We start from the raw sequence: 16,897 nt of genomic DNA on the forward strand, positions 1-16,897 counted from the left end.
TTATCTTAAAAAAAAAAAGTCTTCAAAAAAATCTTTTAAGTCTTTTTAAGCCTAAGATTTTTAAGTCCCATTTTCCCAAGCAAGCCACTATTGAACAAAAGCGAGTTCTCCGCAAAATTAGCCAAACTGCGTAGTTTTTTAGGTACTCCTAAGCTAAATATGTAATTGAAGAATCAGTAGTGAGTCCAAGCCTACTTAAATATATGTATTTTTACATATATCAGGGGAGAAGGGGTGCAATACTAAAACCTATCATGAATTGCGAGTCAGCGGAAACAGGGATTGCAATTTTACCTGCATTACACAAGATCTTACCTCAACCGTTTCAACTGTCCACTCATCTACCTGTTCCTTCTCACTACTGCTGAACTGAGTCTCTGCCATGAATTGTCTGTTTACATACTAAAATAAAAATAAGAAAGGGTATGAAAGTAAAAGTAAGTGGCATTAAAGCTATACAAAATGACAATCTTTCCAGTGAATAATACCTCAGTTGATTCAACTTCAGTTGGTTCAGTAAATTCTTCCGCTGCATCAGGTTCTGTAAGAAAAATGTACCATTTATGTGAAAAAAAAAAAAAAAACCCAAACAAACAAACAAAAAACCCCCCACATTACAGACCTAGAAGATACAAAGTTAGATGAAAAAATCTCCCCCCAAAAAAGTGGAATTTTGAAGAAGTCTGATGCATTTTTGCAGTAGTCACTTATCAAAAACATTTCCTTGGAAGAAGTGTTCTGGACTATTAGTACACAGGAAGTACAGCTAAGTATAAGAATGAATGGACACATATTTACTCCGAGTGACATTAATACCTAGTATTAGAAGCTTGCTATACATTAAGGAAGGAGTTGCCTTATCACACATCTTCAAGGGGATGGGATTTTGATTAGATCTGAAATTAGAGCCTCAATATTGCTGACTTGTGTCTCAGTATGACGAAAACAGAAACATCAGGCCATTAACAGAGAATTAGCAATAACAAAGACACTCATGGTTTTGAATTAAAAAGGAAAAAAAAAAAATCACATTAAATTCTTGCTGTGAAGAGTTATGTTCAGCTACCTCAAACTTCAATTTTCTCCACAACATATTCAAAAGGGAAAAAAGGTAATGAATATTTTTCTTAAAGTTTGGTACCATATTCTTGAGTTTAAGTATGCAAGCACACTCTTTGCATCAAAAACTCTTCCCTTCTAACAAACGATTAAACTGGTAGGAACCACTGAAAAATGGAAAAGCTTCAGGCAACCAGAACTTTAATCTTTGATCATTTTAATACTACAGACAAACAAAATAGGAAAGAGATGTTGGCAATAATTTTCATTTGCATAAACCTGCTTCTAAATAATTTCATTGTTAGCCTAGGTTCTTATTTCAGCCAGTAACATATTGGACAGACAAACGCTGAAACATGTGTTCAAAAACAAGTACTACTAAGTGACTTTGTTCCTTCATTCAGCTGACGCTCCACAGTTAGAACAGTAAGCCTTTCCTTGCACGGACGGAAGACATTTACGATATCCTCATTAGAAAGGATTACACTCCCTCCAAAGAAGTAGCTGGCAAGAGTCAGCCTTACAGAACTCTTCTGGAACACAGCTCTGCTTTTCTTTCCTCATGGCTCAGAGCAGGGCTGAATGAATGGCTGACTGCCCCTATATATGTTGCCTGGCCAGATGTATACCTGATTATCAAGAAAGGACATTTCTATCCAAAACACCAGTACGCCTGAAGAATTCAGAGACAGGTGTTTTTTGCGCTTAAAACTGCATTTGCAATTTAATCATTCTGATGAATCCAAAGAGACAAGACAGTAAAACACAAAAGAATATGCTAGTCACAAGGCATCTTTATATTCTTACCAGCTTCTGCTACAGTGTCTTCTACTGCAGGTGCGGGTGCTGCCTCTTCTTCCTCACATAATCCGTTCTGATGGTTATGGGTGCTATCAAAGTAACTAGTTTGAAGAATACGTTCAACAATCTCCTTCAGTGCTTTATCTAGGAAAATGGAAGATTAACAGTAACTCAATTCTAATCATTTTTCCTTCCTTCCCAAAGATCCCACATAAATTTTATTACCCTTTTGCTGGGAAGATGTTGCTGCCCCAAGCTAGTCCACAGACACTACTGTTACAGAATTTATTCTGTCTTACCAGGTCATATTAAATAAATCAATAAATAATCCACTTCCATTCAGAAAAATCTGAAGGGCAAGGAGAATCTTAAGAGTATACAATACTCTTCAGAAGATTTGTGAAACCCTTCTAAGTGAGATAAAGTTTATTAATTTAATTACCATACTTTTACTCCTGTTATTTCAAAAATCTCTGATTGCTTAGCTTTCAGTTTGGAAAGTTTTAGAAACTCACTGAAGTTTCAAGTGTAACTGATTTATTTGTAATTTCCTAATCAAAAAAACCTTACCATAAGTCAATTTCTTACAAAACAACTGTCAGTACAAACAAAATTTACACAGGTACCACCTTCATGAAGGTTCTTCCCCTGAGGTGAAGTGGCTCAGAACAGCCTTTGTAAGCGGAACAAGCATAAGCTTGCACTCAGTGCCTCAGATGAATGCTGTGGTGTCTCAACCCAAACCAAATCAGCCACGTTGGCAAGGCAGCATTACTGTCTAGGCCAACAAAAACCAAAACAGACTCAAAATGGAAGATTCACAATGCATGTCTGGAAAGTGATAATCACTCTATGAATCAATACATACACAGAGAAGAGCACAGAAATACATTAACAATTCATCCCTATTGTAAGACAAAGCAAACCAGCAATGGCTGCCAATGACGTCGCTAAGAGCTCATCCTGAGATCCAGATACAATACCCAGCCCAACTTCATCCAGTAAGAGAATGCCTAGGTCTCCAAGGAGCACACATCAGCTCTCTCCTGAAAACTATCCCCATACCCTCTTCTTCCTCCACCTCTTCAAAAAAAAAAAAAAAAAAAAAAAAGTGGTACATATCTTTGGGCCCTCGCAAAGATGTAACATCACAACCATTTCAGACTCGAGTTCTTGCAGAACAAGTATTAATTAAGAAAATACTAACCTGGTACCTCCTCACAAAATTTCATTTCAACAATATAAACAATTTGAAGTTCTGCCACAAACAAGGAAAATCTTATTAGCATTATGGCCACAGTATCTTACAATCTCCTGTGTATCATTCCTCAATAAAGCAGGTTAGATAACAACTGCAATACTATCATTTCACTTTCTATGACTAGAACACAAAAAACTTCAACAGCTCAATTTTACCTTAATATAATACGGATAATTGATTTTTTTTTTTAAAAGGGGGAAAGTTGTTAGCCGTTTTACCTACAGAAAAGGATTATGTTCCCTAAATCTTTCCCACTGATTTCCAGTTAAGAGACTTCAAAAATTCCCCATGATACTAGAAACAGACAACTGCCTAGCAGAGCCATTGTCTTAAGGTCTAATGTTAAAAGCTATATATTTGTGAACATTTACATTTCTGCAAGAAAGAGATCCATCTGCATGATCACACCCTGATTTACAGAGTTAATCAATCAAAACAGGGCAAAACCAGAATGCTTTTGCAGGAGACAAGGGGGAGCAGAACATCACACTAAATAAGGCCATGCCAGTTTATATATTAGGTCATATTATCGACAAAGCTCCTTGTTCACACACACGTTTCCAGAAAACAAAGAATTGCTACTAAGCACCACCACCAGCAGAATACTGCTGAAATAGCAGGAACAGACTAAGCTTAAATACCGACTAATGCTGCATCAGTAAAAAAAAAAATACACTACACAGTAAGTTCACACTTCAGTAAGTTATTCTGTTACAGTCCAGCTAAGGTCTGAAAAGAAGTAGCTACTCTAAAAACTCACAAAGATTATTAACTGCCAAAGTTCTCTTATATCAGACACTGTATTTTAGTTTAAGCACAAATTCAGTGCGCTATCTCTTAATACAGAGACTACACTTACAGGTTGTGCCACAAACTGGTTTTTCCTTCCCTTCCAGTAAGTCCCACAGGTGAACAGATGCTTGCTCATACTGCTCATTCAACCTTGAAAAAATAATTAGTAAGAGTTAATTTCTTACCAAGTCTTTCAATTACCGCAGTACAAATACATCATTAACTGACTGACAATTATAAAGGAAAGTACTTTACTGTAAGCCTACCTCATGTTCATGTCTCGTTCAGGGTAAACTAGCTTATAAAACTCATCCAGCATTGTCAGTTCCTCTTCTGTCAGCACTGGTACTCCATTTGATCCTTGTTTCAAGTCGTTGCGCACTTCATCGTCACCCAACTTGTCCAAAATAAACTGCAGCTCTAGTACAGTCTTTAAACGCTTCTGCTCAGCTTCTTCTCGCATCAGTTGCTCCCTGCGAGCTGTCTTTTTTATTGTTTTCTGGATCTGTTTAAAATGAAAAGAAATTTTAAATTGTAGTGAATTCAGGGGAAAAAATAGATCTGAAGTGTCTTTTATTGATAAGTAGAGGTGGATGTTGGTGTTGAACTGCCACTTATCAATCTAACATTACAGTAGAATAACCCATGAAATTTGAAGAATATCTTTTAAGCAGAGTAAAAAGCCTGCAAATTAAGACAAACTTTAAAATCAATGCCACAAACCTTGGATCATATCGGATCTTGATCATGTTCTTACTTGAAGTCTGTACTTCTCTGCGTGACTTACAAGCAGTTCAGTCAAGTAACTGCAGCTACCACGTCTAAAGCTTTAGACATGAATGTGTTACTTGAAACAAGCCCGCTTGCTATTATCTGCTTCCTTTATGAATTATTCTGTAAACACCAAGTGATTTTGATCTAGATGAAAGTGGCAAAAATGTACAAAATTAAGTACCTTTTAAACAAACATTGTGACTATTTACAACTTCTGGCTTCCATAACTCGAAGAGGACTTACAGCAATTAGAAAAGGTACAGAGAAGGGCAACTTAACTGATTAAGGGGACAGAGCAGTTGCCTTATGAGCAGAGCCTAAGTCTTGGGTTCTTCAATTTGGAGGAGTAAGGATGATCCAGATTTTTCATAAAGGCCACAAAGGCCAGCAGATAACATGAACAGAGTGGTTATTCACCGTACCCTGCGATAGTAGGAGGTGTTCATTGAAACTACTAGGAAATCAGCTTAAAACAGATAAGCAAAAGTACTCGTTTCTTACACACCATGGGAGGGAACTCATGGCGTGTTTTGCCATGAACGGCTGGGGAGATCACGGACGCTGGACGGGAATGGATGACAGATAATCATCAGCCTTGTACTCTGCATAGTACCTTCTACAACTGCTGTCATAATACTGGTCTAAATGCATCACTAGTCGGAACCTGTAGGACGTTTCTTCCATTCTTATGCTTAATCCAAGCATCTAGCATGCAAAATTCAGTTTGCTCACTTTGTAACTATACAAAACTTTAATCTTCTCTTTCAAAAAATGTAACTCATGACTAACTTTCTCCCTCTGAAGCATCTAACTTGTTCTTTAAAATCAAAGACATATCTTAAAATCAACTGTATGAGAACTAACTCCAATCAGGAAAAATTGCAACCAAGTTTGAAAGCAGAGCACCAATTTATTGCTCCTGGATTCACTCGCTTCTTTTAGGAGTCAGCTGACCAGGGAAATATTTCAGGACAAACTTGTCCGAAGAAGAAAGTTCGTCATTACTAACATTCCATAAACATACATGGAACCCTGATGCAAGAAAAGCAAAGAAACGGCTTGGCTTAGAGGCCTACAAATTTACAACCACATCAAATGTAGAAAGCAGTTTATAATGTGAGGATGCTGATGCCCTTCAATTATCACATAGTCTGTTCACAAACTAAATACACTCGTTAGACCAGTCTGCTGCACTAACATCAACTACACAATGAATTCTACCAATGCTGCTGCTCTTTCTGTAACTCATTAACTCTATTACTGCATTTAGAATCTTCCAGTCCTGTAGAATGGGTTACACTTTCAGCTTGCCCCAGAATTAATTCTTCCTTGCAATGATACTGCAGAGGTCTAAAGTGTGTCTTTTTGTTTGCAGCTCTTGGCACAAAAAAATAAAGCAAAGCTTTTCATATAACTGGAATTGTCTATTAGAGTTTCAGAACTTATTCTTGATTACACTGTTATTTTACATCCCTGATAGAACACCAACCCAAAAGATTACCTGTTTTACTAGTATTCAGTTAACTTATCCCTTATGAAAATAACATTAATCTTGCCTCATACTGTAGTTTCAGACTGTATTTGCAATTAACAAGACAGCAAGAATCTTGAAAAAGGAACTGCAATGCTTTCAGTTGCTGAGACTTCATACCCTACGGTAATATAAAGAAATGAAAACCCTCAGCCACTTGCCGAAGAAAGAAGCAGGCCTGCGAAATCAATTTCTTTTAAAAAAATGTTACTATTGGCAGTAAGTGGCTGTCTATAATGTTGCATGACAGGCCTGTTTTGTGATCACACTGTTTTCAACAGTTACACTTTGTCAGAAAATTCCACATTATTTTTGTTCCCTTACATTTATGTAGTCCATCAGAAAAATCTTTTAGGAACAGTCTTCAGAAAACCTGACACAAACTAGTACACAGAGTAAAAGAAAACAGCCAAACATACAACGAATCATGAGCATTTCTAAATAGGGGTGACGACCGCATCTAGTATCAGTGAAAGAGGGTTTAAAGCCTAAGTGTTTGGATACCCCACATTGCACCACTTGCTCTTTACTTACATCTTGGCTCAGAGCCATAAAACTCCTCTGCAGTTCTTTAGCAAATTCCAGATTATTTGTCACTTCCTGGTATTTTGACACTGCATCCTTAAAAAACAAACAAACAAAAAAACCCACAAAAGTAAATCATCACAAACAGAACAAAATACATACTTCCAACAAACAAATTCCCACATTTTTAGTTCCTAAGTGAGACACAGCATCCCTGAATGGGACTGCAACAACGTTAAGTCAAATTCTGACTTTCACTGGCCAAAATACTGAAAAAGCTTGTGTATGTCTTTAGGGCCTCTGGTTTCTCAGATAAATATGCTAAAGCATACGCATATATACGCTCACATGCACGACACACTAGTTTAATGTCTGGCTTTAGCCAGTTTCTGACAAAAACTAACTGGCAGGCCGGGGGAATGGGGGAGAAGAGTAATCTGGCAACTCAAAACCACTCAAGAGATAAAGGTTTGAGAATTAATGCATTGTTATCTTGAGTTAGAACCAAAATCAAAATGCTATACAGAGCATAATGTTCCCTTCTCCAGAAATCTTTACTATTTGCTATTTTCTTAAATCTAATATTCTGATTTGTACCAAAGCAATCCAAACTCCTTAACCCACTCTGCAGTACTGAGAAACTAGAGAGAATCAAATCGGGGAAAAAAAAAACCAGCTGAGACATTTACACTCCTGCTGTGACAAAATTAATAATGGATATGTTCTCAGTAAGAACAATTGAGCCAAAGAAAAGGTAAGGTCCTACTTTCTTTGAAATGCAAGGAACATGAACTGTATTTGCTTTTTTTTCCCCCTTAAGGATTTCCATTTGCAATATAGCTAAGAAACTTACACAGATTACATATTACACATATACATTAGGTGATTTACAAAACCCATCATTCTTAGCTGATTTGTAGAAGCTGAAGACGTAAGTGAAAGTAGCAAATACTTTCAGCATTTCTCCAACCAGAAAAGATTTTATCTTTATGAAGTGTGGTAGTCAGGCTGTGGTCTTCATAAAACTCAATCATGAGCTTCCCTCCTCAACATGAAATTTCAGTTATCTTCCCTGCTCATCAAACTGAAAACAATCCTGGTTTGTTTTCACAATATGCCATTAAAAAATAAAACCACACAGATCAGTCATATTTCAGTTTTCAGTTGGCACAGAAGAACCAAAGTGAAGCCTAGACAGATGAAAAGATCACACGGACCGAGGGAAGCAGCTAATTCTTTTAATTGTGAACAGCTGCAATAGTTGCAGGGTACATTTTTTTTCTCTTCACTTTTTTCAATGTTAAAAATCATCAACAAAACATTGTTGATTACTGAGCATCTGGTAATCTCTTTAAGTATCAATATGCATGTTTGCATCATACAACTGAATTTAATTTGGTACTTGCTTTGTATTTACAACTGGAAAACTGCTGTTGAGTCAAGCTCTACAATAACCTACTTTAAGAACCAGCCCCAACAAGGAGAGAAGCAGCATACATCCACTAAGTCCAGCTTATCTAGAGCATCTCATCTGCTGCACTGATAGCTGTGATATACACATGGACGTGGCTTATTTTTAGAGCCCTTGGTCTAAGCTACATCTCTAACTATACCGCACAATATTTATAAGCTACCACCAAGTGACTAAGCTCCTAAGTTCTCCCTGGGCACATTTTCTGTGAAGAAAAGGATGATGTCCAGAGAACCTCAAAGGTATTATTTAGTTCTTTCAACAGTCCTAGGTTATAAAGCATGCCAATTTTCACCACAGCATATTTATAACCTAACCTCAACATGCATAAAGCATTACAACATGTTCCTCTACCTATTGTTTCAGTTTTTGACTAACAGAAAAATTGAGATGTTCTAGGCAATAAAAAAACTGAGCTCAGAAAAATCTAGTTTTTAACAAGGGGAAAGGGAAGTGAAATTCATCCCTCCCTTCCCCACCTAGATCACAAAACAATTTAACAGAGATCTGGTTAGGTTGGGTTTTTTTTCTTTTTACCAGTTGATCTTGATTCAGACGTTCTCCCTTGTTCATTCGTTCCTGGTAATCATCAAGTTTGCTCTGAAAAGAAAGAAAAATGCTATTATGAAGAGCCAAAATCAGGTTACTGCTTTTTTCTACTTGTGCTAACAAAATTAGGTACTGTAATACTACAGTAAACACAGACTGTAAAACATTACACAAGCATGCACCTGTCATGTAGAAATAGTACCCAAGAAAAATAGTCTTCTGGGTTAAAAAAAATGTAAATACTTCCCTAAGAGACAAATATTTTAACCTTGTTTTTCTAGCTATCGCAATACGTCTTCACGACCAGTCTTAATTTCCGAGGAAATACACATTCCTCCTAATGGGGAAAGCACTCTCAATGCATGTTTCCTTCAGTCCAAACAACAGAGCTGAACTCAGTTCTGAGTCAGAGCTTATTACCACTGTATCACTACAATACCAAAAACATGACTGCAAAACCCACTGTCAATGCTATTAAGATTCAGAACTGTAATTCTTTGTAGTTGCATCAGTTAAGATAGTTTTAAAGAATTTAAAACAGTTTCTAATCCTTTGTGCAAGAATTCCCACCAACACAATTCATATTAATAGCTCTAAAATATTTTTGTTCAAGAGCATTAAGACTTCTTTTTCATGAGGAGAAACTGAAAAAGGAATCATTAGGTTAATTTTCAGCAGGATCAGTTCCCTAACCTGCTTAAATACAAAACCATGCAAAACACTGACATTAGCCAAAAGCAGGTAAAACTTATGCGTGCCCAAGTGACAAAGATTCTACGGGCTAAGTAGAAAGGTTCTTAGAAAGGAAGTGAAGTCTGTAAGAATAACATACCTAATGATTAAGCTCTAAGTTTTCACCATTTCTCTATTATCACATATGATTGTATGTTTTATGAAATTTGCCTTGATCTTATTAAAAGAAAGCTATTAAAATGAATCCTTAACAATTATCTTCCCAATCTAGCATAACACCACCACGAGAAGGTAAGCAAACAGAAACACTTCATTTTGAATGTAAAAGAATTAAAACTCTGATGCAACCACTGTTTCAGAGTTTGTATTTGCCACTGAGCGACAGGGTTTTTTGGTGGTGGTGGTCTTTGTTTTTTACTATTTTTGTTTCAGGACATTTCAGTTAAAATATTTTACTGATATTTTTTCTAGCTAATTCAACTTCTATGCTCAATCTCAGACCTTTTGGAAAGATCAGTCTGTAAAACACTTTAACAGGAAAGCTCCTCTTACAAAGTATTTGATGCCCAGGATCACTTACTGAAACACATAACCACCCTTATGGGTGGTCCTGTTGATGTCACCTAGCACCAACAGTTTATTTCTTTGGAAATCCTACAGGTTAGATGAAACACTTAACTACTTCATCTTTCCGTGTATCAGAGCCAGTAATGGCCTAGGCAAAGTCAAAGAAGAACTTCCAGAGCTCCAAAAATACATTACTGGGCATTTCATGCTGGGGACACACACTAGCAGGGTAATAGTTGTAGAACACAGCAGCCAAAGTTTGTAATGTATCAGAAAAATAGCCCTGAAGAGCATTTGGCATATTGGATATCTACCACAACAGGAAATAACGTCATTTTACTCTTCTACATACTAATTTTAGAATAGATGATGACATGGTTGGACAATCACAGAAGTAGTTTTCATGACTTAAGAGATCGTAGCTGAGCTGTGAAGTCAAAAGGGAGACTAAAGAGCTCAAACATTGCAATGCCCCAGTGCAAAGCCAGCCAGGTTAACCGATGCCTCCGCTGCTTACGCTAGCTTAAAACCTACAACAAACTGGCTTTGCAGACAAAGAATTTTTGAAAAGCTACTACTTGCTCAAGTCGCTTACTCCCATGCTGCAGGTTACAATTCCCTGGGTCACACTGATGCAATTGTTTGTGAGGCTGCACAGTAAATAGACTGCTAATATGAGCCAGTTTAAACAGTGTCTACAAATACGCATTAAAACCCCCCCAACAATTTCTGTGATCCAGTTTCCAACACAAACCCATCAACAACAACAACAGTAAAACAAACAGGATAGAACATCAAATTCTAGGAGAACACTACCTAGAGGTCAACTTTGTTGAAGAAAACATATATTGCAAAATTACACTGCAAAACACTCATATAATCCATTTTGATGGCTAAGGGCATAAGGGAGGGAAGAGACAAAAATACCCTAAATAACTACAATTGTTTCTGCATACTTTTTCCATGCAGCCTTCCTTCAGCAAGGTTGGTATCTTCAGATTAAGCACATTGCAGTAACATATTCAAACAGTGCATAAGTTTTTCTTAACTGGTCAAATATTCTTATATTGTCTATGTAAACACTGCTCATTTTTATGCAGTAGTTTATCAACTAAAAAAAAAAGGCTAATATGTCTATTTCTAACCTTTAGGAATAGAAGAAAAGTTACTTCTCTTCACGTTTTGTTCCTCAAAAACATTTGTATCAGAAAGGTAAAAGCAAAAGAAGGAAAGCCCTTCTAGCTGCAATGCAGAGGACAACCAAATGTGTATTTACTTATATGTTATCACAAAGATTTCAAACGCCAAGTAAGCATTTTTCTATCATCCCACTAAGATCCAAATGCTGCATTACCCAAAGATACTAAGGAAGCAAAATGCTTTCTTTTTAATCTTCACTGTCAACTAACAGCAATCTAAGAGCAGCATTAGTGCTGTAAAAGAACTGCAGTAAAATTCCTGCTTAGCAACCTACTGCAGTATCTGCAAGAAGTAAGGATTTTCTTCATTTCACCCCCCCGCCTTACACAACTTCATCCTCACTCATCATGGATATAGATCTTGAAGCACAAAAGCTAAACCAGCAGGGGAAAAAAAAAAAAAAAAAAAAAATCAAGTGGCAAGGTGAGCACATAAATTGTCCATTAAACAGCTCATGAGTCAGCAGACCCCAGTTCTGCAGACAGCAAGCCACTGTGCTTCAGCTCTTTTTCCACTGAGATACCTCAAGTATTCTGGAGTTCCCTAGGAGAAAAGCAATACATGTAGACTAACGGGGTGGGGGGAGGCAGGGGGAAGGTGCTAGTGTTCACTGCTTAAGTATGCCCTAGATTTTATTTTAATAGGAATCCAAAATTAAGTTACTTTATTATGGTAACGGATACCTTCCCCTCACACTAAAGTTCTCGTTATCTCCTTTGAATTGCCTCAAAAATGTCATCCTAAAGTGAAAAAAAAAAATGCAGTTACATGACATTAGCTTCAAAAACAATACTGGTTTTAAAAATGCCTGACAACTCAGCTGTGCTGTTACAGTCATTTACAGTGCTATGCTATAAACTGGATCACTGGAATGATCTGATTAAAAATAAGCCTTAAAAAAGGGGGCCAGGAGCAGGAGGGAGGCACTATATTTAACCAGATAATTTCAATGGTATGGTTTATACCAGTTACAGCAGCACAAGTGTATATGACAAGCTGCAAGGTGGAAGGGGAGAAGGTAACCTCTTCAACCAGCTGAAGTAAACATTTTGTAATGCACACTTTGCTACAAGCAAAGAAAAGATGGAGGGGACTATTGCAAGTCTGTTTTCTAAGACATGTCAAAAACTGCATGTATTTTTTTAACAGTATTAAGCAATTAAGATAATCCAAAATTTAAAATAGCTACCTAATACATTTCGCACTGAAGCAAAAGCCAAACTACGAAACAGAAGTTTATTAACCTGTTTTACATTTGTGCACTGTAATTTATCTGCCCTCCACCATCATCTCCACACTCATTCATCAGTAACTTCTCAAAAGACTGCCCAGAAATTACTTTAAAAAAAAAAAAAAAAAAAAAAAAATCAGTCTTCCCATTTCCTCAGGAAAAAAAAAAAATCAAAAAGGTAAAACACTTAAACTGTATCAGTTTAATGAAACATGGAAGTTCAGAACCTCTCAAAAACCCTCATAGTTGTCACATTCACTGTCTGGGTACACTTCCTGTTACAGATACACACCTAACAAGTCCCAAGAAACTGTTTCAGTCCGAGTTATAACCAAGAAGATGTAATGACATATTAACATCAATACTCCGGAACACAAAACACTTACAGGTCTTCTGTTTAAACTGAATTTATGTTTGAAATAACAGTTGTAAATATTCTTGTGTTTTTCCCCAAAGTCTGGTAAGTTTGACAGTTTAGGAAAAAAATATCTCCAAGCTGTATTAGTTTTTAAGCGATTGACAGACACACCAATTCTGAGACTGCAGTCTCACAATCAGCTTACCCCAGAGGACACTGATCACAAAAGGGGTATTCTCCTGCTCACCACATGTTCTTGACCCTTCCCACACGCCAACAAGGACAGCCACATGGCCAGACTGACAGCTGGGTCAGCAGCCTGATCCAACTAAACACGTATAGCGATACAGATACAAGAATGGCTAGAAGTGGGACCCGCTCCTTCCTAAAGAAATGGAGAACCAATGGATATGTGCAATCTTCAAAATGTAAACCTTTCAAACTCCAATGAGTTGACTACAGAGAAAAAAAAATTGCTTCTTCAGTAACCAGAACCAAGTTAAGCCACAAATGACTGAAACTCCTTAAAGTTTTGGTGGCCACATATATATGTTCTCTTTCTAAATCACCATATAGTATTTCCTATAGAAACACTATGCATCTATAGTTAAGTTGACTACACTGCAAGAGACCTAGATTTTGTTCTACATATCATTTATGTTCAAAATGAGTCACTTTTACAACAGCCACTGAATTCTAGAACACAAATTGGATTCTAGAACACAAACTGGGCTCTCCCAACACATTCTGTCTATGTTTTTCTTCTGAAAGAAAAGGAAAAGCATCAACAAAACATCAAAGCAGCACCTGAAAAACTTAGGTAACTAGAAGATCTTTCACAGCTTGTAGGACTCATCATGTATCTAGTTAACAGAACTTGCTATGAGAAATAATCCCTATGCTACATAAAACAGTTAAAAACAAAACAGAGCAAGCTGCAACCAGAAAGTACTAAACGCCACATAATTTCACAGAAAAACCTGCTTGGTTTTTGAGATGAAGCTTGGTTATCCAAAACTGCTATCAAGAGAGGTTTCAAAGAAAGATTTGGGCTTTCAATACACAGTTTCAAACAAATTTTACGATTTCTTGGTTTCAAAATCACGTTTAATCTCCAAAGACAAATTTGAAATCAAGCTTCACAAGAAGAGCTTCTGGAGACACCCACAAGCCTTGAACATCCAAGTGACCCAAATAATGGTGCAAAAGCACTTAAGGGTGATGCTACTGACGGGCAACTTGAAGCACGGCACTTCCCTGCTATCATTAGCTGCACCTACAACAATAGAAAACTGATCTCAGCTTTTACTATAGGTTCATAACTGTTTCCTATGGGAAATCCAACATTTTATTGAAGCAAGTGAGATCAACTTGAAATATCTGTCTTGTGTGATAATGACAGAGGCACTTTTTAAGTATTCATTTTTCAACCCAGTCAGGATTACACTTATTCAGAAATTCAGAGGCAGGCTGATAAAGTAACAGCATCTTACCAGCTACAGCTAAAACGTGCCATCTTTTTAACTGTACACACCAAGCTCAAGTCATGTCAAGCAGTTCAAGCTAACATGCTTACTTTATATTTACAGTGGCCCAAGAATAATCTTTGTGATCACCTGCCCATACCTTAAACCATGTGTTAGCAAATGAGGTATTTTGTCCCTCTGACAGAACATTTGGTTTCAAAAACTGTTTTTACATAGCTCATGCTGTATTACACAAGTTGAAAGCAGAAATAACTTTTTTTCATTCATCACTGTATCAAGACATGAGTCTGATCTGCATTCAATTGGCTTAATTTGAAAAGGTTTTTCCCTCTAAAAAACAAAAAGCAGAAGGGGCAGGGAGAAGAAGAAAATGCAGGTCTTACTGAAGTATTTTCTTCTAGGGAACCTGGAGAGCTAGTAGGATTGTAACCTCAGCCACCTAACAAAAACCTACAGGAGTTCATGCAACTTTTAAATTAAATAAGCTTGTCAACATATACTCAAGTTGTGTTTCTGAAGGTCTTGTAGAGAAAATACCCCCTCCCATGCACACATAAGTATCTAGTCATCTAAGAACAGAGGAAGAAAACAGGATAGCATTCCTATCGTTTCCAAATGTAAAGAGATGAAGAGAACACAGACATTTTCAGGCCATGTTTTCACATACATTTATGAACAGCAATTCAATTTATCCTAGTCTCTTTTAACACAAGCCATATTAATTCTTTCAAATAATGAGGTCACGTTTAGGAAAAGAAAACGAAAGCATAACTAACAAACTAGTATTTCTAGTGTATACAGAAACTTTCAAAATAGCATAGAACTAAGTTATAAATATTATGACTGAAATTGTGTACTGTATTTTGATGGTCACATCATTTTATCCTCAGAGTTTAGAAGGAAACATGACACTAAATAATTTACTTTAAAATTTCTCATTTCTTCATGAGGAGTGACCTTTCCTCAACTAAAAGCTGCACATACCATTTAAAGCTTAAGATGGTACCTCCTACAGAGCAATTATTTTTCATCCTTCAAAAGCATGTGTCTAAGTCAAGTATATTTTCTATTCGTCCTCAAATACAAAGCTCTCAAAATCATCTCTACCGGCCTTCATTATCAGCTGCTGACAAAGAAAGGATTAAATGTTCAACTAAGCAGAAGTTTTCAGTGAGATTTACTGGATTTTTCACCCACTCCTGTCTGTGCAGTATCCAGTACAATTTTACTTTCTGGATGGTTAAAAAAAAAATACAAAAATTCTCATAAAAAGATTCAAAATAAAGGAAAATTAATGAATTTGTGTACTTAAGTAAACTTATCAATAAAATAAAAATACTGATGCCCACGTGTACAATAAGCTTTGTTTTCAGGACCCTAAGCACGCAACGTTCTCTTTATTAAAGAACGCTGATTAACTAAAGAACTGTTGATTCCCCCACCAAGGGAGAGGCTCAGGCCTGCAAATTAGTAATTCTGCTTTAATACACCAAGAACAGCATCTCATGACTTTTCTAGTGTTTACATGAGAGTCCTACTTCAGTACGTTTCAGAACTTCTTCAGCCCATTACGACTTACAGAAATCTTTGAACTTTAATTTACCTGTGTGAGAGCACACCTAGCTCCTCTTTTTCAAGACCTAGCCTTTGCCTTTTCTTTTTTAGGCCACACTGCCTAGCACAGAGTACCCCAAAAAGAGATGCTTTAAGTAATTTTAATGGAAGATCTTTCAACAGAAGCCATTTCCAGAAAAGGTCCTTCATCCCCTGTATTCACGTGCTATGACACCATAGTTATAAAAAGTAGCAACAGCAGCCACAGATACACACACACACAAAAAACCCCAACAAAAAACTGGGGCCTTCATGAGACCAGTATCACCAATTTTCACTCTCTTCTGCCAGAATAATAGCCTCCCACACATCCTTCTAACTTAAGATACTATGAAAGCTGACCAAAAGTCCATTCAAACAGAATGGAATGGCTAAGCCAAATGTAAATTAGGTATAAATTATTTATTTTAAAAGGTAAAGAAAAACGCTACTAGAAAGCTGACCCGCACACCAATAAGTGTGCTTATCCTCTTTATTACTTCGAAGTACAGAACAGATCAGGAGAATGTTCACCTGCTAATTTTAGTTTTTAAAATATACATTTTGAACATCATAGAAAAATATTTTTAGAGGATTTTTGTGTATGTTAAATACAACTATCATTTCAAATAATTTTATTGTATTGAAACAACTCGAGGCGCACAGAAAGATCTGCATTCTTTCTCAAGTTGAGGACCAGTGTTCTTCTGTGCGCACACATTCATATGTATTAATAAGTTTAAGACAGACATCTTGTCCTACCTATACGCGACAGTATTTAGACAAGGATCAAGAAAAGATCCCCTGATTCTAAAACTTATCTAAAAGCTCCTGGCTTGCTGCTTTTTGTCATTTCATTTTTAAAAACCAGGAAAATCCCACACCCATTTTTCAAGTGGGAAACTACACTTTGCACATATTTACAGGTAAAGCACAGCTTGTTTCATTTGCAACTCACCTGTCCAGACTAATTTACTGCCAATATTTCCACCTTCTACAAATATA

The 16,897-nt window shown here is 36.7% G+C and overlaps 1 protein-coding gene across 3 annotated transcripts in view; it reads right to left on the minus strand.

Annotated features, from left to right (window-relative positions):
* Window positions 1–16,897, minus strand: part of CAPRIN1 (cell cycle associated protein 1) — a 38,166-nt gene that overhangs the window by 18,894 nt on the left and 2,375 nt on the right. For 2 of the 3 annotated variants that reach the window (XM_050896808.1, XM_050896807.1), the window contains exons 3-9: window positions 8,752–8,814; window positions 6,753–6,839; window positions 4,180–4,418; window positions 3,981–4,063; window positions 1,867–2,004; window positions 489–541; window positions 316–402 (exon numbers count right to left, since the gene is read on the minus strand). In XM_050896808.1, the coding sequence (XP_050752765.1) occupies window positions 316–402; window positions 489–541; window positions 1,867–2,004; window positions 3,981–4,063; window positions 4,180–4,418; window positions 6,753–6,839; window positions 8,752–8,814 (750 nt within the window). The remainder of the gene's footprint in view (window positions 1–315; window positions 403–488; window positions 542–1,866; window positions 2,005–3,980; window positions 4,064–4,179; window positions 4,419–6,752; window positions 6,840–8,751; window positions 8,815–16,897) is intronic. The other variant, XM_050896809.1, reaches the window with a different exon arrangement.

This window comes from Gymnogyps californianus, chromosome 5 (genome assembly GCF_018139145.2).
Source record: "Gymnogyps californianus isolate 813 chromosome 5, ASM1813914v2, whole genome shotgun sequence".
Lineage (NCBI taxonomy): Eukaryota > Metazoa > Chordata > Aves > Accipitriformes > Cathartidae > Gymnogyps > Gymnogyps californianus.